This window comes from Rhamphochromis sp. 'chilingali' (assembly GCF_963969265.1).
Source record: "Rhamphochromis sp. 'chilingali' genome assembly, chromosome: 20".
Lineage (NCBI taxonomy): Eukaryota > Metazoa > Chordata > Actinopteri > Cichliformes > Cichlidae > Rhamphochromis > Rhamphochromis sp. 'chilingali'.
Window position 1 is genome coordinate 17,138,074 of NC_137947.1, and position 27,806 is coordinate 17,165,879.

A 27,806-nucleotide genomic window follows, 5' to 3' on the forward strand; every position below is an offset into this window, starting at 1 on the left:
GTGCAATGTAATTTTACACATTTATTTCTTATAGTTAAAGCCTCACATTGTCACATTGACATATTTCTTTCATTTACCATCTTAGCATTACGTGTATTTACACCGGTCCAGCAGGTGGCGGCAATGCACTTGTAAGTTGGTGTGCTATCCGCCCTTAAAAGCCACAAGAAGAAGAAGAAGCATCTCGAAGTGAAAGTGAATAATGTGGAGAAAAATAGTTTATATTTAAAAGCCTCGAACAAGGAACAAGCTTGTAAGTTACGCTTCTTTATTTGAATGACGACCGCACTGTTAGCTTATATAGGTTATATATATAGGTTAATCCGAGCTACAGTAATCGAGGCTAACCTTCAGCATTTATAGCCAATCAAAGCTAAGTTAGCTAAAGATGCTGTGTTTTTGCAGTGCGCTCAGGGTAGTAAGATAAAGAAAAATCTGTCGTTTTAGCGTGAAAGTGACGTGTCAAATGAAGAAAATATGCTTGGCCAGCTCGTCGTAGCTTTGTTGGAGCTGTCAGCTGTGCGTTTTTTTCGCGGTGTGCCGTCTTTGTCTGTAATTAATGCACATATATACAGGTAAAATGAACTGAATCTGTAACTTACTGTGAACATCTACCTACGACCATCTTCGCTGAAGTCTCAGAATGTAATAAGTGGACCAAAACACCTATTTAGGTCTTACTGTAGCTTCCAAACGGCACTAGGAATAAACAAAGTTTGTATTTCACTGTATTAGAAGTCCAGTTATACATACCAAGACCCGTGTATTTCTATTGTTTCTATGTTGTTGCTTACGAAGGCTGAATGTCATGTTTATTTCTGGTTTGTAAGGATTTCTTTGAACAGTTCTTTTAACTACTGTACAACATAAATCTGTAATCGCTTTAAAATACAAGAATTGGGTGCAAAAAATGAAGTGAATTTGGTTTTTTTTCTAATCCACACCTGATCAAAAGTATATATACAAACTCAAATATATAAACACCCTTATTATTTTTTGGTTAGCTATTGATTTGAGATGAAGTTGAAGTATATGGAGATACTCCTCCAGTCCATGACGTTGTCAATGTGGACGTTGTCAATGTGGACGTTGTCAATGTGGACGTTGTCAATGTGGACGTTGTCAATGTGGACGTTGTCAATGTGGACGTTGATGCTGGCGTTCGAGTAGTCGACACTTCACGGGAGGCTTAGCCTTTGTAGTTCCAGGGTTATCACTGAACAACATCCTTACCAATTCCTCTCTAAAACTTTGGGTATATTTCCAGACGCTGGAAAACACACAGCCGCATAACTTGTACTTATGTACAGTTGTTTGAAGTAATTATCTTGCTGCACAATCATGCCACCCTGGAAAACTTCAAAGAAACCATTAAAAGCCTCAAATTACCCTGACATGCCAATGATGAGTGTATATAAACTGCCTTTTCTTACTGTGCCAGCATATTTACTTTCTTTCTCTCTAATACAGCTGGTTCTGATTAGTCTTGTATGACGTGTTAAACGTGGATGAAGTTATGGATTCTCAAATGAGGTAAAGTATCCAAGTTAACAGTTTGCTTGGTCTTGCATGATTAATTTCCAATGTACTGCTAATTAAAGAAGATATTGATGGAAAATGTGTGATTATGATAAAAGTATATTTTATGTTTTATTTTCTTTCTTTTTTGCAGCAGTTTAAATGCTGAGGTTAATCAAGAAGATGTAAAGAATGATGCTCCAAAAACTAACCTCACAGATGAAAGTGATGAACTCTGTTTTGAACCACAAACGTCTGACGCTACAGGATACAGTGCACAAACAGAGAACACGCATGATGATGTGTCTTCCCAGAATTTGATGGACTGTAGGTCTGCAGGTGACACGGATGAAGCTGTGCTCACGTGCAGCAAAAGTAACACAGCTCCAACACAGTGTTCTAATGGGCAGAAATCTAAGAGGCCCAGTTCACCAGGTCCTCACCCCTCTAAGACAACCTGTGTTGCTGCACACACTACCAATACAAAACTCCATCCCTGTCTTAGTTTTAGTTCCAAAAACCCAGTGTGTACCCCCATTGATGTGGAGATGCTCAGTCCTGATAGTCCAGTCTGTAAAACCATGTTCAACAACTCTGCAGACCAGGATTGTGATGGAGGTTTTTGTGCAGAGCGCTCTGCCTTTGCAAAGGCTCAGGTAATGAAATCTCAGCAGACTATCAAAGACTCTGATCCAGGAAGTTCAACCAAAGAAAGAGAACATCTTCCTGCAATCGGATCCGAGGATGCTGAAATAGCAGACCACAGTGGGTCATCTAATATGAGCCAGGACTTAATTGAAAGCCAGCCAGATGCAATTTTGCAAAGGTCCTTGGAAAGATTTTCACTACAACTTTTTTTTTTTTTTTGTGCCCTAATGCCATTATATTCATAATGTCCTTTAGTTAATCTGCTGTCTGCTTACCTGTTCTGCCTTTTTTCTGTATAGTGTTTCATGGCCATCACATAACATTGAGACAAAATGGCAGGGGACGCCCATAGATGAGCTGAACAGACTACCCCAGTGTGCCCCTCCTCTGTCCCACCTGAAATCAGCACCTCATCACACTGTCACAGTCAGGGTGAGTCAACAGCCACTTCTTCTTTTGTGGATCTTTGTATTTGCTAATACAGATATGTTCATGATGACCTGCTGAAGTTCAAACTAAGCATCAGAATGGGAAGAAAGGTTATTTAAGTGAATTTGAACGTGTCATGAATGTTGATGGCTGCTCTGTGTATTTCAGGCTATGGGGAATTAAAAAAAATGTTTTCCATCCAACATGCTTGAATATTTGTAATTCAAAAGTATTACTTTGGAAAAAAAAGACTCCTAAAGAAATAAAGCAATTTATTTAAATCACATTGCTGACTACCGAGCCTTGTTAACCTTTGAGGCAGATTTTGTTTAACTCACCATAATTATCTGTTCAAATGTTATTCTAATAAAGGATGATGCAGAAGCTGATAGTAAACTAAGGTTGTTATTGCAAAAGGAATCTGCATTTCTTTGTTTGGCTGTAAGCCTATTAGTGTGTGTCATCCCCTCACCGATACCTGGGAGTCTCTCGAGAGCAGGTTTAGGACAGATGTGCACAGAGCATAGCAGCACCAGCTGTTTCAGGTGAACCAGGGGAATGTCTTCCTTTGTTACTGTCTCACTCTTTCAGTCTTTTAATACTTATGCTTATCTATTGGGATTTTCCTACACAGGCATCTCTGGGTTTTACAGAGAATAATGTGAAAAAGAGAAAATATTCAGTGAATGGCGGTTCTCTGGCTAATAAGGGCATGTCAGAGTTAAATGCCCAGAGATCTTCAGTCTCATAGGAAGCCAACAGTAACTCACATAACCGGTTGTTACAGGCAAAGTATGCAGAAGAGCAGCTCTGAATGCACAACATGTTGAACCATGAAGCAGACGGGTTACGGCAGCAACAGACCACACTAAGTGCAACTCCTGTCAGCTAAGAACAAGAAACTGAGGCTACAGTTAACATGGGCTCACTAAAATGATCCAATAGAAGATTGGAAAGACTTTGCCTGGTCTGACGAGTGTTGATTTGTACTGTGACATTCTGATGGTAGATTCAGAAGTTGAATTAAACTGCATAAAAACCTGGCTCCATCCTTCCTTGCATTAACTGTCCAGGCTGGTGGTGGTTGTAATAGTCTATGGGATATTTTCTAGGCACACTTTGGTACCAACTGAGGATTGTTTCAACATGACAGCCTACCTGAGTGTTGTTGCTGACTGAGTTTATCTATCTCTGAATGATCCCAGTGCACAGGCTATCATCTTTCTGTTTCCAGCAGGATAATGCATCATGCATCAATGTGTCATAAAGCTCAGATAATCTCAAACTGATTTCTTGAACATCACAATGAGTTCATTGTACTCAAATGACCTCCACAGTCACCAGATCTCAGTTCAACAGAGCACCTTTGGGACGTGGTGGAACAGGAGATTTGGATCGTGGCTGTACAGCCGACAAATCCGCAGCAACTGTGTGATGCTATTATATCAACATGGACCACAATGTTTGAGGAATATTTCCAGCACCTTGTTGAATCAATGCTACAGTAATTAAAGCAACTCAGAAGGCAAAAGGAGGTCCAACTCAGTACTAGCAAGGTGTACCTAATAAAGTGTCTGGTGAGTGTGTATCATCGCTTGATGAAATGTGTTTATATAAGAGAAAAGAAGACTGGGAGGATTGGCAAAGATGATGTAAAGAATGGCTCTTGAGATGCAGACAGGGTGAATGAGAATGAGAGAGACAGTGCTGGGCCGAGTGAAGCCGTCCTCCATGATCCCCTGAGGGGCACTTGTCAGTAGCAGTCCTATCAGACTATCCTCCACTGCTCGTCCCACAGGGACATAGTCAGTGCTGCTTTACTGCTACAACTTGCTCTTACCATCACCAAACACTGCCACAAAAACTAGATGCTGCCAATCACTAAATTCCAAGAATGAAAATGTATTTGTAATTAATTTTTTAATTAGATCTAATGTGTACACTGAAAACTGGTTGTCTTTTAGTTCATTACGCATCAAAGAAATGTATGACTTGAAAATATGTAATGCTTGTATTATTATTTTCTATGCGTTTACCTTTAGTGTGAGGCAATTAAAATGCCTTATACAAGATAAGCTTTTATAGAAATTTTAGTTTATTCTTTAATTTTTTACACTATCTACCAAGCCGTGCTCTAACTTTCAGGGGCTTTTAAAATAAACCAAAAGGCATTCTTTTAATGAGCAAAGGGAAAACGGTTAATTTCATCATAATTTCTCTAAAAACAACAGTAACCTGTAAAGAACATGTTTTCCTCTTGCATTTTTATTTCCCTGTTACAGACAGATCTCCTCAGGGAGGGAGAAGTCCCTGTCCCATACCCTACCAAGTTCAAGGATGCATGGGATGATTTGTCAGTGAAGATGCCCTGCTCTGAGAAGAATCTGTTTCCTATGGAGACCGAGGTATAATAGTTGTATAGCATCCCTCCATCCAGACATGCCATTTCAGTACAATAAAGTTAGTTACTGCAAGAACATTGATGTAAGAAAAGTTTGTATTTATTTATTTATTTTTTATGTTGTGTAGGATGGAAATGGCGTCCAAAGTCGATGGGACCTGATCCGCACTGCTTTGCAGAGGGGGTTCAAAAGTTGTCTGGATGTGAGGGTAAGAGATCAGAGACACTGGTTAGTCAAACCTAAAATATGGAAACCAAGCAGTTGAAACCCTGAAACACTTACACTCCTGTAAACTGTTTCAAAAAGCAGAAAAAATTTGTGTTGCCAGAGTTGCCAAACAAATGACCACAGTAGGCTTTTAAGTGTTTTACATAATATTGAAGAATTTCTGAGCATATTTGTTTCCAATTATATTGTGAAAGCAATGGCAAAGATACAAATCGTATTCCATAAGCAACCACATGGTGGCAGAGTTTGCATCAGTTGTATTTTACACCATTTATAAAACCAGATTTGTACTTTTGTGCGCAAATGTTACATTTTCAGTCTGACTTCTAACTTCTCATTCTTCTCTTCAGGATGCAATCCTTAGGTATAACACAGCCCATGCAAAGAAATGGGACTTCACTGCCCTGAACCTTCTTTGTACAGAGGTACGATGTTCAGTATACGACTGTTACCTGATGTTTATGGGCCTGTCTTGTACAAAAGAAAAGGCATAATATTAGCACAACTTCCTAATGGACTACTGAAAATGTTTTAATTCCAACAACTTGTCCTGTACAGACATGTTTGCTGAATATAGCAGAAATAAGAATCCTTTTATAAGATCTTTACCATGAAAAAAAACTCATAAAGATTTATTTGAATCTGATTGAGCCTTGTTGACTTGTAAGTCCCAGCAAAATTTAAGTCACCATGATTATCTGGTTAAATGTTAGTCTAATGAAGAATGAATCTAAAGCTGATAGTAAAGTAAAGTTGTTATCGCAAAGGGAATCTGCTTGTCTTTGTTTGACTGTAAGCCCATTAGTGTGTGTCATCCCCTCACGGTACCTGTGAGTCTCCCGGGAGCACATTTAGGACAGATGAGCACAGAGCATAGCAGCACCAGCTGTTTCAGGTGAACCAGGGGAATGTCTTCTTTTTTATTGTCTTCCTCTTTATCCTTTTAAACACTTCTTATCCTCTTTCCAGACAGTTAGGGGCTATAATTGCACTCGTGTTATGAGGATAACATTTTTAGATATGGGACAATGATTTCTTGTCATTCAATTTTACAAGATAACTTTTTAAAGTGTCAGCCCTTTTACAGAGTTTCTCTCCTTAGAGATTGTAGATAAAGTATGATCTTTATTACTTATTATGTCTACTGCACAGGCTGAAACTTTATATTTTAACTACACCAGCACCCAAAAGAGCCTAAAGATAGATGGCAAAGCAAATTCAATTTGAAGCCTAATTTTATAGCTACTTTTAGCATTTAGAAGCATTTGTTTTATTCCTAAATTCTTCCTGGGTATATCAATTAGGAACAGAATCGTTATAACAATGCAGTGTTCAGAATTAAGTGAGTGCTTGTGATATCCGGCACAGTCCAGCCAAATTGTTATTTAAACCTAATGCTTGTTCCCTCTCATCGTGGATTACTCAGCTAAATTTAGCCCATTCAGAATTGTTTTTTTCCTTCTCTCTGAGATATTTTCTTAGTAAGTCAGAAAGCTTGGCAGATCAATAGCTGTCTAAGCCTTTTTATAGCTTAATCCAATTTAATTAAAAGCCCCCATTAAGTCTGTAAGGATGCTAAGTAAGGCCAGGCAGTAAGTTGGTCTTCCCGGAAGCAATTTCATCAGCAACTCCAACTGCCTGCTCGCTGTCGTGACCACAGCAATTCCCCCACTTTTGTCATTTTTATGTTCCAAAGACATTTTATAAAGGCAAGCGGCGCTCACTAGAGAAGGACAAACCAGTGTTTAAATGACACAGTAGAAACCAGAATTTGATTACATAAGCCAGAGGTCCCCAACCCTTTTTGCGCCACGGACCGGTTTATCTCTGACAATATTTTCACAGACCGGCCTTTAAGGTGTCGTGGATAAATACAACAAAATAAAACCAGTGCTGGTACCCAAAACAAGGAGGATTTATTCATAAGACACGGGAAAAGACCCAGGGAAACAGAGTTAACGATAAAAACGTTTAAAGAATAATAAAAACCCTGAAAACCATAAATTTCACACCCGAGCCTCAACTCTCGTAGCCCGGTACCAAATGACTCACGGACTGGTTCCAGCCCGATACCAAACGACTCGGGTACGTGGCCTGGTTGTTGGGGACCGCTGACATAAGCAACAGTTAGCCAAGTGATGAATCCACCCACTAAATATTCTTGAATAGAAAGACGTAGGCACAGCACACCTGCTGGCTGTGACTGGTATCAAGCATTCAGACCTTCATGACAACACTTAAGCAGAAATGATTAACAGCTGTCTTTCTACGGCAGACCTGTTTCATGCAAAGCGATTTATTTGTTATGCACACTCTAATGTCGTGAAGAAACAAACGGTCAGCCATTCTATAACAGTGGCCAAACCAGCTGATTGATATAACAGTTTTCAGTGTCATATTTGTTTTTTGTGGTCATTACGAATGCTAACCACTGAACTTCTAAGCCAATACAACCTAATTAAATGTGGTGCAACATCTTGTATCACTGAGGTAAAATAGTGAAGGGATACGTGGCCCCTGGGCCTGTGACTGACAGTCCGCTCAGCATGTAATAGCCATTAGGTAAAAAAAAAAAAAAAAAAAAGAGGTTTCCAAATTAGGGCTTGTCTGTAAATTGTCTTAGTGTTTCTCCTCTGCCGAATGAAACTGTCACTGTGTCATTTTCTGACGAATGTCTGAGGGCTAAGCACAAACCCAGTCCGGGAGTACAGTACAGCTGATGTTTCAGTACACAAACATATATCTAGCAGCAAGACAACAAGGCTGTTCCTCTCATTTTTGTGCGCTGTTGCTTGCTTGTTTGCTTCCGTCTCTCTCACTGTTAACAATGTCTTGAAATGTAGGGTTTGACACTAAATGTATTGGGGAAACACCCTTAGAAGAACTGTAAATTAAATAGTCAAATCAAGAGTTGTGAAGGTTGAGCTGCCAGAAAATTAAAATGACTTGTAAAGACTAGAATGTATGGAAGATCAATGTCTAATCGATCACTATGCTATGAAGCACTAAATCCTGACTGCCCTGATGAAACTTGGTCTGTCATATTTATGGATGTGAAATGTATAGTTTGTGTGTCCACCCTAACCTTGTGGTGAGCTGCTCTAGCTGTGGAAAAGGGGGGGGGGGGGGGGGGGGGGGGTTGTCTTTCTGCCCTCATCCTGCCGCATCACCAGCTACCATCTATTAGTCCCACAGGAGCGCTTTATGATGTCTGCCAGCTCATTACTCCTGACAGCATTTAGTCAGACCTGCTCTGCAGCCATATAAATGCCCCTGGCCAAATCAACCACCAAAGACTTCCTGTGGAAAATCAAGCCACCCTGCCACTCTCTCCACAATTGGTCATTTGCATTTGCTCCCAGAAGATCCATTTAATCAGCACAAGCTCCCCTGCTTACCTTGATAGAATAAGGCATGTGATTGATGACAGTGACATTCGAAGCCAATACACTCATAAATGATTGCGTTGTAAATCTGGGGCGTATGATGGAATAACTGGGTGTTTATTTTAGGGGGAATTGCAGATGGATGCTGAGGTAAGCTTCAAGCTGAAGTATGGATGCCTCAGCTGTGGCGAGCTCATTCCTAGATTGATGGTAGTTTCTTTGGAAAAGGGTTCTGTGTAGTGAACGCCTCTGCAGCATTTCTGTTTCTGTGGTTTTTTTTCACTGTTGAAGTTTAAGTATTATTGATATCTGAGTAGTGGGAGTTCATCCTATAACAACAATAAACTGAAACTTGAGTTTTTATTGTTGGATATGAGAGAAAATTGCGTAGATATTGCTTACTGTTGTACGTTTATGACCTCTGACTTGCTGTAAAGCTGTTTTTAGACCATGTCAAGTTAATCAAACAGTTGGCTCATCCTCAGATTTTCAGTTACATCCTGGGTCCTGGGCTTAAGAAAACAATACTAAACCTTAAAAAATGGCACGTTTAAAATTGAGGGAAAATGAACAACAAATGCACAAAACAAGGAATAATTTATGGCTCTTTTTTAATTGCATGAAACCCGTGCATCATTTCTTTTGTTAATATTCAATGAGGAAAGCAATGCGTGGAAAATTTATTTTATTTTATTTATAAAATTTAACACACATCAACAATGTGTGACATATGTGGGTTTAGGTTCATTTGAGCCTTAATTAGCCCTATGCATGAATTCGCATGTGTATGGTTGTCTGTCCTTGTTAGCTCTGTGACAGACTGGCGACCGGGCTACGATGTATCCTGTGTCTCACACTTGGGCAGTTGTGATAAGCTCCAGCCCCTTGGACACTGAACTAGATAAGGGGAAGAAAATGGATGGATTGATGTTAAAACTCATATTTATTACATGAATGAGTTGTTCCAGTATATTTGTTGAAAGTGCAACAAATGAAGACGTAGCTTCTTAGCTTGTACTTATACATAAAAAAGACAGATTTTGTTTTTTGTTTGGACAAAAACAAGTCAAAATCATGCTCAAGTCAATGAGCAGAAAATGTAAAGCACAAAAACAAGCACTGGTTTGATTCTTAAATAAATAACAAAAAGTTAGTTTTTTTTTCTCCATTTGTTAAGAGAAATCTGTGGTGTGACAAAACAATATGTCAACTTACATATAATCAGTCACTCTGACTGCTGGCTCCGAGTAACTGACTGCCTAAGTAGGCAGTCAGCTCGACACATATCTCATTTAACAATACTTAAGCTTACATGTATTTTTTTTTGTCTTTTCAGTGTCTTGAACATTGTGAGGTACAGCAACTGTTTGATACCGTACTACCTGCTATGGTTGATCTTGCACTTAAAGCTCCTCGGCTGTGCACAATGGTAGGTTTTGATTGTTGTCTGTATTTATACCAAATTATTTATTTTAAGGGCTTTGGAAATGTGTAAAGGTCAGGCATTACTAATGAAAGTAGCAGTGTTTAAGGTATGCAGGAAGACGAATAAAAGTGTGGTAAGTTAGCAGGACGGGTTAGATGGTGCATCAACTTATGAGTTACAACTCGCAGCTAATGAATCCAACTCTTTGGTCCATATCAGGAACTGCTTCATTAGAAAAGAGGACTGGGAGAGGAGAGGTCCATGTTCTGCCATCCATTTCATGTGCTATGCTTTTGCACTTAGGAAACTCCACTTACTTTTTGTGAATTCGGTGCACTAAGTTGGGACTTCTGAATTTTAAAATGCAGTCTATCGCTTTAGATTTCCACAAGTATTCCTGTTCCAAGCAAGACACATTGGTAGTGTGGGTTTGAAATCGGCCGCTTTGAACCCCAGAAGGCCTTTTTGCAGTTCACATTACATGGAGATCCATGTCAGAGTTCTTTTAAATGTCATGTCCATTTGTCCTTGTTTCCCTCTTCTATCATCAATTTTAGCTATCTGAGAATTACAGGATTGGTATTTTTGTAATCACGTTATCTATTTCAGTCTTCAGTATAATTTAATAAAGAGAATTCAGCTCCCACTGCGGGATAGGGGAATCCCTCTAGTTCCTGTTTACGTTGAGAGCCAGGGGCAGAGGTTTAAGTATTATCCACTTTAACTAGAGGATGGAGTTTCTGTTACAAATTCCATTTTAAAGGGCATTATTTGCAGATATTGAATAATGAAGCTTTCTGACTCTCTCAGCTGTGTTTGGCAGTATTAAGCGTCAAGCCTAATATTTATATGTGCGTTATTAGAGCTGGTATTGATCTGCTAACTGGGCAGCCTTGGGAGGCTCTTTAGCCTTAATCAGTGAAGATGGATGGGCCCTGTGTGCCTGACTGAACAAACCTGGGGGAGAGCAAGAGAACTGGGACCTTAATTGCTACCACCCATTTAGCTAATGGAACTCTCAGTGTTTGCTAGATTGCTAAACTAATTATCTATCCTCATTAGCTCTTTAGCCTACACCACTAAACCCATATTACTTTGTCTGTTTTTTTCTGCATCTGTCTTTGTTACTGTAATCCCTTCTCTTACTTTTTGCTTTGTCACTGTAGCATTGGCATTGTATCATCAAATCACTGATTGGATTTTTTGATTTTTCTGTTTTTTTCTCTATTTACAGCCAATTCCTTTACTTAAGTCAAGGATGAATCAGTCTCTGACCCTTTCTCAGGAGCAAATAGCCTGTCTTTTGGCCAACGCCTTCTTCTGCACATTCCCTCGACGCAACTCCCGCAAGTCCGAGTATGGCAATTATCCTGAGATCAACTTCTACAGGTGAAAGCACACAAAACAAAAGAAATCACCAGCAGCCTGCTGTTATTAGTATTTTATACAAAAAAAGGTTTTCCCCTTTAGTGCCCACAATGTTGCTTTGTAAGCCTTTATTTAGAGCAGGACAGAGGACGTCTAAGGTGATTGAACCCTGTTGCTGTTCTACCCTATAACTGAGGATCAAATCCGTCCCTCAGTATCTATAATACATATCAGTAATAGGTTTTTTCTTATAAATTTCAGCTATCTGCCTCAGTGTGATTGTTTTGAGCGACTCTGTTTTTAATGATCCTACCATTCAAATTAAACTAACATCCATCAGGGGGCACTACTGCCTTGAAAACCCTTAATAGATGAATTGTTTTGTTTTTACTTACTTTCTGTTCATATTGTTTCTTGCACATTCAGTGTCGAAATTTACCTTGGCTGCAGTGGTTGGAAAAACAATGAACTGATTTCTGTATGAATGGAGCCACGGTTTGTCATTTGTTTTTAGTTGTTATATTGCAGTTTGTGGTGTAACTGCAAATATCATGTTATCGATTTGAGGATGGGGCTGTGGGCTGAGGATCTTTCTCCATGTTATACCCCATGCGTGGGAGGGAGATCCCAGTAGGAGTGTTAAATTGGAGTTCTTTCTTACAACCTACTCAAAACCAGTGGTGTGTTAAGAAAGCATGGGTTAGCTAATGGAAACAAATTGTTATAATAGACTGTTTTAAAGTGAACACTTGTCTGCTTGTCTGTGTGTCACTGGCTTCTCATAACTTGAAGTGTCACTTTATTTGTTCTAAAAAAAAAAGGAAGTCATGCAACTTTATAGCCTAAACGTATAACAATGATGTGCTGTTGTGCTTTTGCTCCAAACATAACAGGTGTGAAGTGTAGGTGACAGCTGACATTGTAAAGATATAGCAGGTTAAAGTAAACTGCCAGTCTAAATATCTTACTTTCTTACTTACTTTCTTTTTAAGATCTACCTAAATGGAGAGAACGTAATTTTCCACCTTAAAAGAATAAAAACTATTTTTTAAAACGAATTCGGCTTAATGACCGATGATTTTATGTCACAGTGAAGCATCCCTCATCCATAATTCACATGATTCTCTATTCCTTCCTATTGCACTCAATGATCGCCTAATAGGCTTTCAACCAAATTTTGTTTCTCATTTTATGAGCAGTAACCTGTGAATTGTGATGGATCTCTACCTGGATGAGCTACTACGCCATTGATCTGGTTTATCCTATTACAGATGTGGTTACATTTATCTAAGTCACGTCTTCTGTTTATAGTGGCTGTTGTTTTTCCGGAAGTGTATTTAGAAGTTTATCTGAATTGAAAATGATTTTTACTGTTGTGTTTTCCTGCCCAATGTTTTGTTTTGAGTATTGGTAACAAGAAAGAAGAATTTATGTGAAACAGGACAAGAACTGTGGATGACATATGAATTATGACACAAAGCAAAGTTTTGTGTATAACAGAACATAAGAAACTATTACAAAAAGCAAAACTTGTCTGAGTGTGAAAAGTTATGACATGATGACTATGAACAGGTAGCTAATTGAATCGGATAGGCATTTTTTCCAAGTATTTTTCCCCCATTTGATAGTGGCTAGAAAGTTGACATATTGTTTATAGGTGAGAATGGCTGGTAACAGAGTTATAATTAGATTTTATTACATGCTTTGCAACTTCATGTTTGGACAGTAAGTGCCTCTGTATATCCTGAACACTGTCCAGACAATACCTCAACTCAATTTTCCCCTATTTCCATGAGGCCCTTCTCCTCATTAGTGACATTTGCAATACCTTAGGGTTGTTGCCTGACACACTGAAGGCGTTGGTTCGGTAATACCTTATAATGAGTTCCCATATTCTTTGCAGAACATGAACATTTAGTGCTATGAATTTTGACATTCTCTGCTATCTACATGGGCTCTAATTGCTGGTCATTTTCAGATGGAACAAATAAATTTTTCAGTTTATTGTATACGCTGCCTCTTGCTTTATTGATATACTGCTGCCAAATATCAACATTTGTATTCATTTTAGGCGTTTAATGGATTCCCGCTCCAGTTTGACTCACCAGAGTGACTAGTTCATCGCTCGTCATGGTGGTGTTTGTCAAAATAAATTGGAAAATAAATGAACTTGCTGTGGAGAAAAAGAAATTCAAAGGTGGAAAATGGATATTATTAAAATGGAATAATCTTAGCATAACACACAAAATCTGCCCACAAACAACTCTTTCATGTTCAGGAGTTGAACAATCAAAATGGGCACACAGGTACATCTTTGACCCCTGATGGTTCTTATCTGTATCTGATACCATGATGCCATGACATTGCCTAGCAACTAGCTGCTAACAGGTTAAAATGACCCATTGGTAACATTTATGTGTAGACTGTGAAACAATGTAGAAGTGCCTTAAAGCCTCCATTCTATCTGAAAGCCACCAGATGGCGATAGCTGTAGTTGACAAAAAAAGACTTCTGGTCCTGTAGAATTCTACGAAAGAGCGGCTTTCTGATCTGACCTTTGTAAACACTGTTGATCTGAGTTTATGGCCTCAGTCACTCATTTTTTGATCATATTGAATAAAAATTCATTTGAATTTGTAAATCTTCATTATATTATGTTTTAAAACTGGAGGCTTATCTGTGCTATGAAAACACATGTTTACTGGCTAATAGACTGTTAATCACAAGTCATTATCCAATGAGTGTGCGTTTTCACAGTCAGACGCAAGGCAATAGCAGAAACACTCAATTTCATCTTTCAGTCGAATTCCATTTGGTTTTTTTTATATAAGGCTAAATTACCACAACAGTCACCTGAAGGTGCTTTATATTGCCAGGTAAACCCCCATAATAATACAGGGAAAACTGCAAACAGTCAGACCATTCCCTATGAGCAAGCACTTGGCGACAGTGGGGGGAGAAAAACAGCCATCTGGTTCGACCAGTTGAGGGTGAATGAAGAGAAAATGTGGAAGAGAGCCAGAGATCTTCAAAACAGGACTTCAGCAACCATGGGCTGAATCCACCTTTTATACTGTCTATATATTTATTCACTTTATCATCTTATAAAAGCACAATATGATTTGAATTCAGGCAATAACATCTCATTCATATCAATATAACTTGATTTATGCATCTTAGACTATATAGACAAAGTACTGGTCACCTACACATCACATCTACAGGAGCTGCTTGACAGTGGAAACTTATGCCATGAAGCTTCTGCCGCACAGTTTTTGTACTAATGTCGGTGCCAGCGGAGGTTTGCACTGTAGTTACTGAGTCAGCAGAGTGTTGGGAACCACTTTGCGCCCCAGCACTTGGTGATCCCACTCTGTAGCTTTACATAGTCTCCTGCTATCTGCATGAATTCCTAAATATTTCTTGTTGTTATAGTATTATACAGCAAATAACTCCCTCCTCTAGTTCAGAGTATTATGCATCTGCTCTGTCTTTAAGGTTCGATAGAATTATTTTACAAATCCTGTCATCCTACTAATTATCTTTGATTTGGTCCATATAACCTTCAGCTGCCTTATTTTATCTAAACCATAATTGCACTTTCAGTGTCATCTGTGTGTCATCTGTTTGAGGGCACGATATCTGTGTCTGTAATGATGTAAGTATTGATTTTAGTTGCAGCGTTGGCTGTTTCAGACCACTTGGGTCTGCCTTCACTGTCAGTATTTCTGCCTAGAGCAAAATACAGGAAAGGCCAAGAGAGGGGGAAAAAAGTCTTTGTGTTTCTGAGGAAACGAGAAGAGACAACCGCTGCAGTCTAAAATGGGTCCTGGATCGTTACACGCCCTCCCCTTCTCGCAGTAATTGAGGGAGTGTCCGTCACTTAGCTTATCGGTTACACTAACGCTCTGTCTTGGGCAAACAGAGCAGCAAGCAATCTGCTGATTGCTGTTTTGGCAGAACTGTCGAGATTTGTCCTCTGTTAAGTGATGGATAGATTCAAGGAAGAGGATAGAAAGCAGAAGACTTGTCATTTTATGGCTTTTCTTTTCCTGGGTTTGAGAAGAAAATGACATAGGGAATTCCAATAAAAGTTTGGTCAACAATGAAGGCTCATTAGTAAGAAATAAATACCCGTTTTTGTTTTTAAGTCATTGTGAGATGGTCTACCTTGTTTGCAAGAAAATAGCTGAACAGGTTATGGCAAAACTGTCAGAAATATTGTCTCCATATGCACTTTATGCAGTAGGTACGGTTATAGACGACAAGAACCAACTAATTACTGTCCTTAAATGAAAATTGCTGCAGTATATTTTGTAACAAAATCCTTCATAATTAGTAGTCCTTCTTTCTCAAGTGCGGTATAATTTGTGGCTATACTGTAAATCCCACTGTAATTTACTTGTTTCACTTACACTTTCTCATAGTAATGTTGTCCTCCAGGATACATTATGCCAAATTAACACTGACTAAAGGAACTGATGGGGTGAAGGGGTTCACAGAGGATGAGTAAGGTGCTGTGTAAGAAAATAGTGTAGAGAAAACCAAAACTGACATGAAAAAATTATCTTAAATAAATAGCTTTTTTTTTCTTTACTCACAGTAAGGCTTTTAGCAAATTACCTTTTCATTTAATTTGTTCCCTCTGTTTTTATTTCTTTACCGGTCTGAGCAGAAAGTGGTGGGAGGGAGAGATGCTGAACTATGGTTAGTCATCAGCTTAGGTCGCTTTTAATGGAGGGAGTGTACTAGAATGGGGGTGATTTAAGCTTTCCATCCAATGCTCTCTCCATCCCTCCACCCTAGTTTAATAGTAACTGAAAAACTGAAACGGGGCCTCAGGCAGTGCCGTTGTATGAAGGATGAGGGTAGATGGGAGAGACATCATGCCAGTTTGAAAGCGTGACTTCACTCATGTTCCTGTTGTGCAGTGAGCTTTAGATAATAAATGAGTGAAACATTAATGCCTCTCATCTTCTAAAATGTAACACATTATTTAATGTCAAAAATACAGGTGCTATTATAAAGTTTTGGAACTTGCCCCATAAAAATCTAAAATTAGACCTGAATTAGATTTGGCTTCATGTTCCATCGTAGATATTCTGGAAAGGTTATGCTTTCAGCATTGCTGTGGAAGTGTTGCTGTGATGACTTGCACTTCTACATCCCCTCCCGTTGGTCTACTGGATAGTTGGATGGATAGCACAATGCCAAGTGTCACCATTCAATTTGTTTGACTGTTTATATGCCTGAACGGCATACAGACACTACTTTGAAGGGGAGATACTGTACATTTTACTCTTTTTTTCAGAAGTTGTATAAACCTTTTCATGTAGTGTTTTAAATTAAGTGTTTTTTAACTCAGACATGCATTTTCTTTTGGTTTCAGGTTGTTTGAAGGTCCTTCACCAAGAAAAATTGAGAAATTGAAAACTCTGCTGTGTTACTTCAGGAGAGTTACACAGACTAGTAAGCAATGAAAATAACTAACATAATGTTGTAGAAGTTGTTGCGCTTCCCTGTGTCTTTCAGTTGAATAACCTTTTGTCTGCTTTATTTTTAAGCACCCAAGGGTCTTGTTACATTTACAAGACAAACACTAAACAATCCACCAGACTGGGAAAGGTAATAATTACTTCTCTGGTTCCTTATGAACATAATAAACTAATGAAGTGCATTTAAAATAAATTATCTTGCGATTCATGGCATACTCTGTCCAAAACAAATAGTATATTCTGCATTCTGTGAAGGCATATAATTGTTGTAGGGGAGTAATTGTTATTTTAACAGGAAGTAAAACCCTGAAATTCTATCAAAGTTTCACTAAATCTTTCCTGAATAACTCTGAAGTGTGTTGATTTTGTCTGAGTGGGATAGTGACCATCAACTCCTCATAGCTTCTTTGGTGCTCATGTGCACAGATAATTGCCATTATATAAATTCCTACAATGAAAGTAGTAGTAGGACAGTGTTTTTAAAGGGTGGATTTGAAAGAGTAAAGGGCCCCAATGTGGATGAGAAGTCCACATGAATGTTGAAGTGTTTGTAATCGTTGGTTTTTTTTTCTCCCCTTTTTTTTGTCCAGCTCTCAGACTCAGCTGACACGCCTGCATATCACTTGTGAAGGGACAATTGAGGAACATGGATATGGAATGCTCCAGGTAGGAATGTTTTACCACACACTAAGCACACAGTTTTACCTCTGACTTCAGTAATTAAATACTTTCATGTCATCCATGTCTTGTTAAAAATATCCAAAGCACTTCTTAACAGCATCTTTTCTCTTTTAATGTGAGAATTTTAATTTTAAATACAAATAGTATTCTGCAGTTTTTTTACTGTGGTTACACCTAATGAGTATGATTCTGTCAATCAGTCTATTTTTCTTGCTTAAAAAGTAAAAATATGACCTTCAGCTTTAAACCAGTTGTATGATTTTTGTGCATATCAATGCAAGTTATTGAATCTCTGTCTGCAGTGACTCACCCCATCTTCTTACCCCCCTTGTTGTTTCTGTGTAGCTGCCGCATTTATTTTACTCTAGTTGACAGCTGATGTATACACATGAGTAGCTCCGAGTGGCAAGGGTGGAGGAGAGGACCCTGGAGTGGGGGATGAGGGAGAAGGAGGCACACAGAGACAAAGATGACGTCGGGGATCCATCTCACTGGGGTGACCCAGTGAGCTTGGAGTCCTGTAGGTGGATTGATGGCTACCTCAGCAGGCTGGATATTGGTTGTGTGTTGAGTTTTGATAGGGCAGAGCGAGCTGTCATCCTGTCGGGAGGTGAGATTGAAGGGTGGGGGGTGAGGTTAGGGGTAAACCAGTGAAGGTGAGGAGTTGAGTGGCTGGTTAGAAAACATACACAAACCCACTGTCACACAGATTGACGTAGCTGTGGGCCACTGAGCAGAACCTTCACCCCTGACAAGCTGTTTAAATATCCGCATTGTGATTTGAATGGGATGTTCTCTTATGCGTGCCACAAAAACAAGATCTGGTCTTTCAAGGCATGAAGCTCAAGCACCACACTGAAAATACTTCCCCAAAGAAGCATGAGTCCTAGAAATAAGCACAAACATATCGGTTATTGGTATGGATTTATCTTATTTCAACAAATCCCTGGGCTGTTTTTTAAAATTTTATTTCTTGGACTCTATTCAGTGTAGATCTTGAACTTTGTGGGTAACAGAGAGGATTTTGAAATGTGGAAAATGTCATTAATATCAGTCCAGACTAGGGATGGGTATCGTTTAGGTTTTATCCGATACCGGTGCCAAATCGGTACTTTTGAAACGGTGCCGGTGCTCAAACGGTGCTCAAACCGGTGCTTAAAGAATGGAAAAAACACAAACTTTGTCCTAAACCTCTCATGTTTAACTGTTTTCCGCTTTTTCTTTGGTCATTTTAGCCTTTTTGGCCAGGGTGAAGGGAGTATCTGCCATCAAACAAGAGGACAGCCGCATGTAGCTATGATGATGTTTGCTAGTTCACCTTACATGCATTAATGTAATAACGTGGTTAGCCTACTCAATGTAAATTAGCTACTCACGCAGAGAAGAACGGCTGCTGCTGCCACCATCATCCGTCATCATTTCTGCTACACTGGCAGGGCTAGGGGCCAGGACTCTCCTCTTCGTGTTTTTGGGGGATGTTGCATAACAGGTAACCCACCCGCAGTAGATGTGCTCGGTGTGAGGTCTCGCAGCAAGCTATCAAATACGGCGCATTTCTGGGCTTTTAAAAAAAACGCTATGCGTCACCAGGTGTTTCATCGGATTTCAGGTGTTACCTCCTTTGACAGTATCACAGTATCAGCTTAAAGCACTTGTTGCTGCTGAGTTTGCATATTTTGCTGTGAAGTACAGCCAGACTTTTGACCGCTTCGCCTTGGACATTTTTAATCTGTAGCTCTGCTCTAACAGAACGTACGTACCTGGCCCCGCCTACTATCCTCGGAAACGTAAAATGATTGGCTAGAATCTAAAGTGTATCACAGCTCAGGAAAAAAAAAGCACCGAAATAAAGCACCGAAATAAAGCACCGAAATGTGCGCTGCTTTTCGGTCTGGTTACTACCGTTTATGTCAGAACCGGTACCCATCCCTAGTCCAGACTGTTATTTTGGTCATTTCATATCATTATATATGTATTTTTTTTAGCTGGATTGGGTTGAAGTTTTTTAAGACTGAAAAACATGGTCATGTGACTGCAAAAGAAGCCTGACTCATCACCACTCCACCACCGTGCTTGACATGGTTTGAGGTGTTTCTGCTGAGAAGCTGTGTTGGTTTCATCAAACATCTCCAAAGGACATTGTTCAAGAAGTCTTGGTGTTTGTTCAGATCCAACTTGGCAAACCTACACTGTGCTGCCATGTTCTTTGCAGAGAGAGAGAAGAGGGTTTCCCTTGGCAACCCTTCCATACTATTGTCTTTTTCTAATTGTATTGTCATGAACTTTCATTTTTAACATGGTAGCTGAGGCCTGTAGAATCAGAGCTGTAGCACTTTTCTTTTCTTTACCTGACTGTATATTGATTCTCAGGGTTTGTGACTTTAGATTGTGACACTAGGAGTTGGTGTCAAATTAGTTTGGTTGTAGTTTTTGACATAACTCAAATATGTTGTTCAGTCTTAAAAATTTCAGATGGACAAGTCCTTTACTTTTAGTAAGTTATAAAAGATGCAACTGGATAAAACGCAGATAAAGTTGGCAGACTGCTGAACAGCAATGACCTTTTATTGGCCGGTTCCTTTTTCTCTTTGTTGAATAAACACTGAATAGATAATAAATAGTGAGGCCTCTTAGAAAATGCAAAACTCAGACATGTGGGAAATCTGCACACATTCATGCACTGTAGATTTGAAGTACATCTTTAGACTTCATGGGTTGTGTTCTGTTACAATTTCCTGATTGGATTATTTCCATGCAGGAAGGATCATTGCAATGATCTTTATAGATTTATCTGATATAAATGGCCACAGTGGACAAAAGGATAGATAATGAGACACTAATTGAAGTATTTGTTTAAATAACAGGAGTGACAGTGACAGAATTTCACAAATTCTCTCATTTATACTGATAGGTCAAAGGGCAGTATGTCATACCGTACATGTCATGTCATGCAACAAACCAAATAGAAATCTGTATTTTTTTAAATAAATGTTAATTTCAAGTTTGAGGCCAAACAAATGTCCTTCTTTTTTTCTTTTCTTTTTCTTTTTTTTTTTTTTTTTTGTATTTCACTAGGTGGACTTTGCCAACAGATTTGTAGGTGGTGGAGTCACAGGACATGGACTGGTCCAAGAAGAAATCAGGTTCCTTATCAACCCTGAACTCATTATCTCTCGCCTCTTTACTGAAGCTCTTGAATACAATGAATGCCTCATCATCACAGGTGTGTAGTTTCTTTCTTTTTCTCACACAAACATATGTATTTTTAAGTCTTGAGGCTTTGATTTGTATGACATTTTTACTGGGAACTTGATCACTGCAATCTATTTTTTTTTTTTTTTTTTTTTAGTTAAAGAAAAAGTGATTTCATGTTTTGGGGTTGTTTTCAGATGGATAAGAAGGTTGTCTCCCTGCTCTTTCTGCCTGGGGAATGGGTCCTGACTTTTGTTTGTGCTTACAGTATGTGCTGAAAAGTTTTCTTGGAGTCACTGAGCAGGACGCTGTAAGAGTCACCATGTGGGGACTTTGTTGTCCTCCAGGGGATCTCCATGCTCACCTGGGCAACAACAATGAGAGCCTGATGAGCATGATCCTCCGGAGAGTCCATTTATTAGTTAGAACCTCTGATTCAGAAGGAACAGTGTGGTTTCAACCTGGTTGTCAAACACTGGAAAAGGTCTTGATCATCTCAAGGGAGTTTGACTAACGGTTTTCCCTGGGATGTCCTGTGGGATGTTTTTCAGGAGTATTGTGTATTTGGCCTCTTGTTTTGGGCTATAGCTAAGTGAAAGCATGCTATGCATTGCTGCCACTTAGTTGGGCTTGTTTGTGGTGGGGTTTGGGCTCTGCCAGGTCTGCCCTTTGTCACTGGTTGTCTTCATAACTTTCATGGGTAGAATTTTGAGGCATAGCCAAATAGCGGCTTGTCTCTAGCTTGAGGGCCTCAGAATCACCTCTTTGCTTTTTGTGAATGAGGTGGTTTTTTTTAATTCAATGACTAATGGCCTCCTGGTCATACTGGACTGGTTTGCAACTGAATGTGATATGGTGGGAATGAAATTGGCAAGTCAATTTTGAGATAGTAGTTGTTGGCTGGAAATGGGTGGAGGGCTCACTCAGTGCTCACTCCACTTGCTGTCTCGAGTAGAGGAGCTGTGCAGCGTTCGGTACAGTGTGATCTGTGGTGGTGGTGAAGAGACGGCAAAGCTATCAATTTACTGGTTGATCTACATCCCTACTCTAATAAGTCAGTAGCTTTAGCTAGTGACTGAAAGAGTAATTTTGTGGACATAAGTGGGGGAAGTGAGCTTCTTCCGAAAGGGCTCTCCTATAAAGATAGGATGAGGAGTCATTTAGGAGGGGCTCAGTATTGAGCTGCTATAGTACCTTTACATATCAAAGGACATGGTCGAGGTGGTTTAGACATCTGACTAAGATACTTACAGGCACCTTCTACAGGTATCGCCTACCAGGAGAGGATGTGGCGGAGTCAGGACGTGCTTGAGAACTTACATCTGTTGGTTGGCTGTTGGTGTCCCCCTTCTATACCGCCTTTCAGAGCTTGAGGAGGTGGTTAGGGAGAGGAAAATCTAGAGTACTGATCCTGCAACATAGAAATATTGTCATAAAATGGATGGATAGATGGATAGATAGATTTATTGATTGTGTAATAATACTTGAGTATCAATGCAAGCTGTCCCCTTATGTAATGTACATGTACTGGATTATTTCAAGTAGAAAGTAAACACTATTACAAAACATATAGAACCACTAGACACTGATATATGGTGTAACCAGACTATAAATACTCTACATTTAATTTATCTTCATGCCATGGGGTATATAGGCTATTATTTGGCAATTATTCCTTGGTATTGTGTTGGCTTTCCTCTTTCTCCAATAGAAACTAGACACATCTATGTATCTCCCATGCCTTTCTAGTATTACATTTTGGTTCAAACCGGTGTTTCGTCCATCACTGAGTTATTTTCTCCTGTTCATTGAGCTCTTTGTGTTTATTGGGCTCCATTTATTTTTGCCCTCATACTTCCTTCCAGTCCGAAGGTAAATCCATTGCATTGATTCAGATGGGACTGCTTGGTTATCCTTCATTTCTCCCAAGCAGAATTGCTCTATTTTTCAACCTCCAACTCAGTGTTTCGGTTATTCTTTCCTCTCATTTGCCTCCCTCTTGCAATTCTGGTCATCCTACCTTTTCTTTTTTTCTTTTCCATGCCTCACGTCTCGACAGTGTCAACAGAAAGAAGTATGTGCAGATTAAGATATGCAGACGTGTGGAAAAAATATAAACACTTACTTTGTTTTACTGTTTTGATGCTTTTATTTCATAAAATGATCATTTTGAGACATTATGCTGTTTGATAAATTCATCTTTTTGGCATGAGAATATATCTTTTTGACTTAAATCGCTCAAAAATGCCTGCTATTGATTGATTCTGTTTTTTTGTAACGTGACACAAATCTGAAAAAAATTAAAATACATTTGCATTGTCGGATGTCCCTCGGCATACTTTATATGCTTGTTATTTTGGTCGGTTGAAAAGTAGAAAAAACAAATAGGATGACGTTCATGCTGCTGGACCACTTTACCAAAGAGAAACACACAATGGAAAAAAAAAAACGAACTCTGTCAGCAAGCCAATCGTTGTCTGTTTTTATGTGGCGCCATGTTGTCTTCCTTGAAATTCCTATCTCTCCCCAGTGACCTTCAGGTGGTTAGTCACTGTCCCCCTCTTTCCCTCCCCTTATAGTGCTTCCCTCCCTCTTCCATCCTCCTCCTCTCCACTTAACTTTATTACATTTGGACAGAAAGAATTTATAGCCCAACTAAGGTCATTGCTGCACTAATGGAATGGGCCAGTTATGCCATAGATTCATTAAAATCTTCAGTATTCCTTGCACGAATGCTGTGTTTCCTCTTAAAGTCCCATTTCTCTTGCTAGACTCTTTTCTCTTTTGTCGAGTTGATCATATTTCTTCATCTTTAGCGATGCCCTAGCACAAGTCTTCAAGTGCATCTGGAACTTTAATGTCAGAGTACTTGTAAAACAAAACTCAAGTCTAAGTTTGAATGCCCACTGGCGTTTTACACCGGAAGACAAGGTCTGCGATGCAATCTCCTGATGGACGTCAGCATAGCGGGATGCCATTATGGGCGGTTGCCAGACTGAAGTGGCTCAAGGTGAATAGAGAGGAGGAAGAATTTTGGTGGACACAGTGATATGGGCAGCCTGTTCTTTGACGTTAGGAGTCGCTGGTGTTGTGGAAAGCACTTTAATTGCAGTGCTGGACCTGCAGTGGCACAGTATCCTTTAAAGCAACTGCTCCTTTTGTTTGCACAGCCAGTGCCTTACTAGAAAACGCAATTTCTGTGGAAACCAAAAAAGTTTTATATGTAATGCAGAAAAAAATGTACATTAAAAAATTTTTATTAAATATTTGCAAAATTATCCATAATTGCTGGTTTTTGTTCTAGTGGCTTCTGCCCATTAACTTAAGAAACACTTTCTCATACTCTGCTCATACAACTTTAGTTCACATGTTTAACTTCTACTCTTCAACAAAGTGTAATATAACCACATCATTCCTAATGTATGGAGCCTTTAAGGGGCAGCCTTTTCAGAAAGAAGCATAGGTGTATTATTCTAACCCTTAGGACATAACCCTAGGTGTTACAAAGGACTCAATCTCTTAAAAACACGGGTGTGTCAGTAATTAATTTTTGCTTGTTCTGTTCTTACATTTTCTCCCAGTTGTAGCTCAAAGCTTTTCATTTAAAACCCCATAGCAGATTACTTATTAAATCAGTGGGCTTTATTCGTGACAATTCAATATAAGCTGATACTCTGTATGCTCATGTGGAGCATAGAAAGCGCTAAATTTGATTTTAGAACCTGCTGTGTGCTTTGACTGCTGAGCAATGAGTAATATTGTATTTCCCTTGTCTTATACTGCAGGAGCTGAACAATACAGTAAATACTCTGGCTATGCTGAGAGTTACAAATGGGTGGGTATCCACAAAGACGAGACACCCAGGTAATTTTTTCTCTCCCCTCCATAGGATTATTTTTGTGTTTGTTGGTACTTGTGCTGATATTTTAAATGTAAAATCTTTCTTTCATTCCCAGGGATGACTGGCAGAGAAGATGTACAGAGATTGTGGCCATTGATGCTCTTAAATACAGGCACTTCCTGGAACAGTTTCTGCCCGAGAAGATGACCAGAGAACTCAACAAGGTGAGGGAAGATTTAGTTCAGCGGTTCTTTTTCCAAACATGTTTGTGAAAGGTGGCAAGAAACCTATAAAGTGCTGCTCTAATTTGTAGTACCTTTTTAAAGGTGTCAGTGCGATGGTGCCGAACACGGCCGATGTTATATTGTTTTTGATAAAATGTTCACTACCATGAGCTTTGACATTTTGTCTGGTACAGCTGCTAAAATCTAAGTGATATGTAAAACCGCTTAACTGCTAAATACTACATATCTCTCAATAGTATTACTCCCAATTTACTGCAGTTTTTTTCTTCACATGACTAAGAAAAATATATATTATGCACTTTTTTAACGGACTTTTTTCTCTTCTCAGTCGAGTAAATGCTTTATTGCATATTTTTATATTTGCTTATGGTTCAGCCTGAGGGTTAACACTTGCCCCCACATTATACATTAATGTGATTTTAATTAATTTTAATAGACTCTGAGAGATCATAGAAAAGACTGTACTGTTTGTTTGTCTTCCCCACTCTTACATCCTTCTCCCTCTTTTGTTTTCGTTCCAGGCATACTGCGGATTCCATCGAAATAATGCCAACAGGAAGCACCTCTCTGCAGTGGCCACAGGCAACTGGGGCTGCGGAGCTTTTGGCGGAGACACACGGCTCAAAGGTATAATTGGATGATTTATGGCAACAAAATCTATAAACTAGGCTAGCATCTGTGTCACATTTCTTACGTTAAAAATTTAAGGCTGGATTCCCAAGACTGCAGTGAATATCAGTAGCTCAAACTTGATCATGGCATCTCCCAGTCAGTAGAGCCCCTGCTGAAGGACTTTCAGCATTTATGTAGCTAATGGTGTACGACAATTTCCAAGATGCTGTTTCTCTCAAGCCTCTCTAGTCAATTAGAAGCTCTCCCAGGGTGTCACTCTCCTGTCCCTTTTCAGTCTTTTATAGATCATCTGACACATTTATGTTTTCCATTAAATGGGCGATTGATTACAGAGAAAGACGACCATAAATCCAGCTGATGCTGGTCTCAGTTTGCTTACACAACATCAGTCTTCATAAGCAGGGAGACCCTTACTGTTGTTTTTTGGCCAATTGTGTGTTGGATGTGCAGAGTTTTCTGTATGCCTAAATTCATGGCGCATGTACCCTGTTTTTGCTGTGCACATCAGTGCTTTAAGGCTGTGCTTCTGGACTGTTGGATTTAAAACTGAAGCTGCTAATTTCCTCTGCAGCATGCTATGAATAGATCCCCTGGACTTCACATAGTCCCCGAGGATGATATTAGCTTCCGGGGGGCCCCGCCCATTAGCTCCAGTGTTAGCATAGTTGGTATTTTTGGAAGCTAATAACTGTATTTTACATGAAAGTCCAGGAGCTGACTTGAGATGTGGTATTTACATAACACTAGTCGGGTATTTTGAAGTAAAGATTACAGAGCTTTTGCAAATGATGTCATTAATCTGAACTGTATAACCATTCTGTTAAATATTTAAAAATCATGAAACCTAATTTGCAGGAGCTCAGAGACTGAATGCTGTTTACGAGGCTATTCTACCAACACTGGATTATTTACTCCACTAATACAAATTGCCACTCATGTTCTTTTATGCCACAGGCTGTACGTTATCTGGCTTATTGACCAATTATTTAGTCTGTCATGCTTTTCAGCGCTCAATTACACCTTTATAGTTTTATATTCTGGAATGTTGTCGCCTGAATTTTCGTCTTGAAATTCGCCTTCTCTCTTTTTCAGCGCTGATTCAATTCATGGCAGCAGCAGAGGCTGGGCGAGATGTGGCGTATTTCACATTTGGAGATGCTCAGCTGATGAAAGATGTTCATGAAATGCACGCTTTCCTCACCGAGAGTCGGGTCACCGTTGGTAAGATTCACACAAAAGACGTTTGTGGCTAAGCTGTGGTCACTCAGTAGAATTATTAGAAACAGGAACTTTTTGCTTTTGTACCTCAAGGGAGGTTTTCCTTCTTGGTGTCATTACAGGACTGTGTGTATAAATAACAGCACACACACTCCATGGGTATGTTAAGGTACTCTACCATATGGGCCATATCCCCGCTCCTCAGCCCATCCATTCAGCCTGAGCCGCAGAGTGGATTACTGCCTAAACTGGCCCCGGCCTCTTCCCTCTCCCTCTCTTCATTTTTCTTCTGTTGACATTTATTGAAGCCTTTCAGAGAAATTCCCCTCTAGCCATCCATTTCCTAAAGTGGAGCTACAGGGGGGGGGGTTGCAGTATGCGAGTGCGTATGTGCGCTTGCTTTATAAATGAGCCCGAGTACACCTTCATTTTTTTTTTCTTACCTGCTTGAGTGTCTGTTTCTCTCGTTCACGATTCGTTTGTGCTTTTGGTCCTATTCTCTTAAATCCCGTCTTCCTTACATGTTTCTTGACCGCGTCCCTTTTGTCTCTCCTCCACCTCTCTTCCCCTCTCTCCACCACCCTTTTTTTACCCTCACAGGGCAGCTGTACGACCTTTTAAACCAGTACTTCAACGAGGTGTGCAAGAATTGTCACACGACACGACCTGACGTCAGCCTCTACAGATTCATCTATGAGACAGTCTCTTCCCCAGCAGCCTCCGACACCTTGAACACTGCTAAGGATTCTGGGATGTCTCCTGTGACTTCAGACTCTCATTAACAGGAAAACAACTGTAACCTAATCTTACCTCCCTTCTCCTTTCACACTTTGTAAAAGAGGCAGTGTGCCCTTAGTATTGTGGTTACGGTCACTTGTTTTCCCTCCCTCTCTCTCTCTCTCTCTCACACACACACACACACACACACACACACACACACACACACACACACACACACACACACACACACACACACACTTTAAGTTTGTGATCCCAACATGCAAGCTATCAAAACACATTTCTGCCTTTCTCACTGGTGGTATTATAGGAATCTCATAGTACGGCACCAAATGTGGTGACTTTTTTCAGAGACTTA

General features: G+C 39.6%; 1 protein-coding gene across 2 annotated transcripts; it reads left to right on the top strand.

Annotated features, from left to right (window-relative positions):
* The first annotated feature begins 141 nt into the window (after positions 1–141).
* Positions 142–27,688, top strand: parga (poly (ADP-ribose) glycohydrolase a). Of its 2 annotated transcripts, none has more exons than XM_080868093.1 (18): positions 142–253; positions 1,471–1,533; positions 1,673–2,344; positions 2,466–2,598; positions 4,878–5,000; positions 5,125–5,205; positions 5,576–5,650; positions 9,948–10,040; positions 11,272–11,426; positions 16,795–16,874; positions 16,970–17,030; positions 17,491–17,566; positions 20,657–20,804; positions 24,559–24,637; positions 24,730–24,838; positions 25,381–25,486; positions 26,585–26,713; positions 27,311–27,688. In XM_080868093.1, exons 2-18 carry the CDS (start codon positions 1,517–1,519, stop codon positions 27,490–27,492), a joined length of 2,319 nt encoding a protein of 772 aa, XP_080724219.1. In that variant the 5' UTR covers positions 142–253; positions 1,471–1,516; the 3' UTR covers positions 27,493–27,688. The 2 variants fall into 2 exon arrangements, with proteins under 2 accessions (XP_080724219.1, XP_080724220.1); XM_080868094.1 differs by having other exon boundaries at positions 1,676–2,344.
* The last annotated feature ends 118 nt before the right edge of the window (positions 27,689–27,806 follow it).

Bases quoted from the DNA above. Each gene is read 5' to 3' on its own strand.
- parga (XM_080868093.1), top strand. The intron at 11,427-16,794 runs GTGAAAGCACAC...TTTTGGTTTCAG, and splicing joins CCTGAGATCAACTTCTACAG to GTTGTTTGAAGGTCCTTCAC. The intron at 26,714-27,310 runs GTAAGATTCACA...TTACCCTCACAG, and splicing joins CGAGAGTCGGGTCACCGTTG to GGCAGCTGTACGACCTTTTA.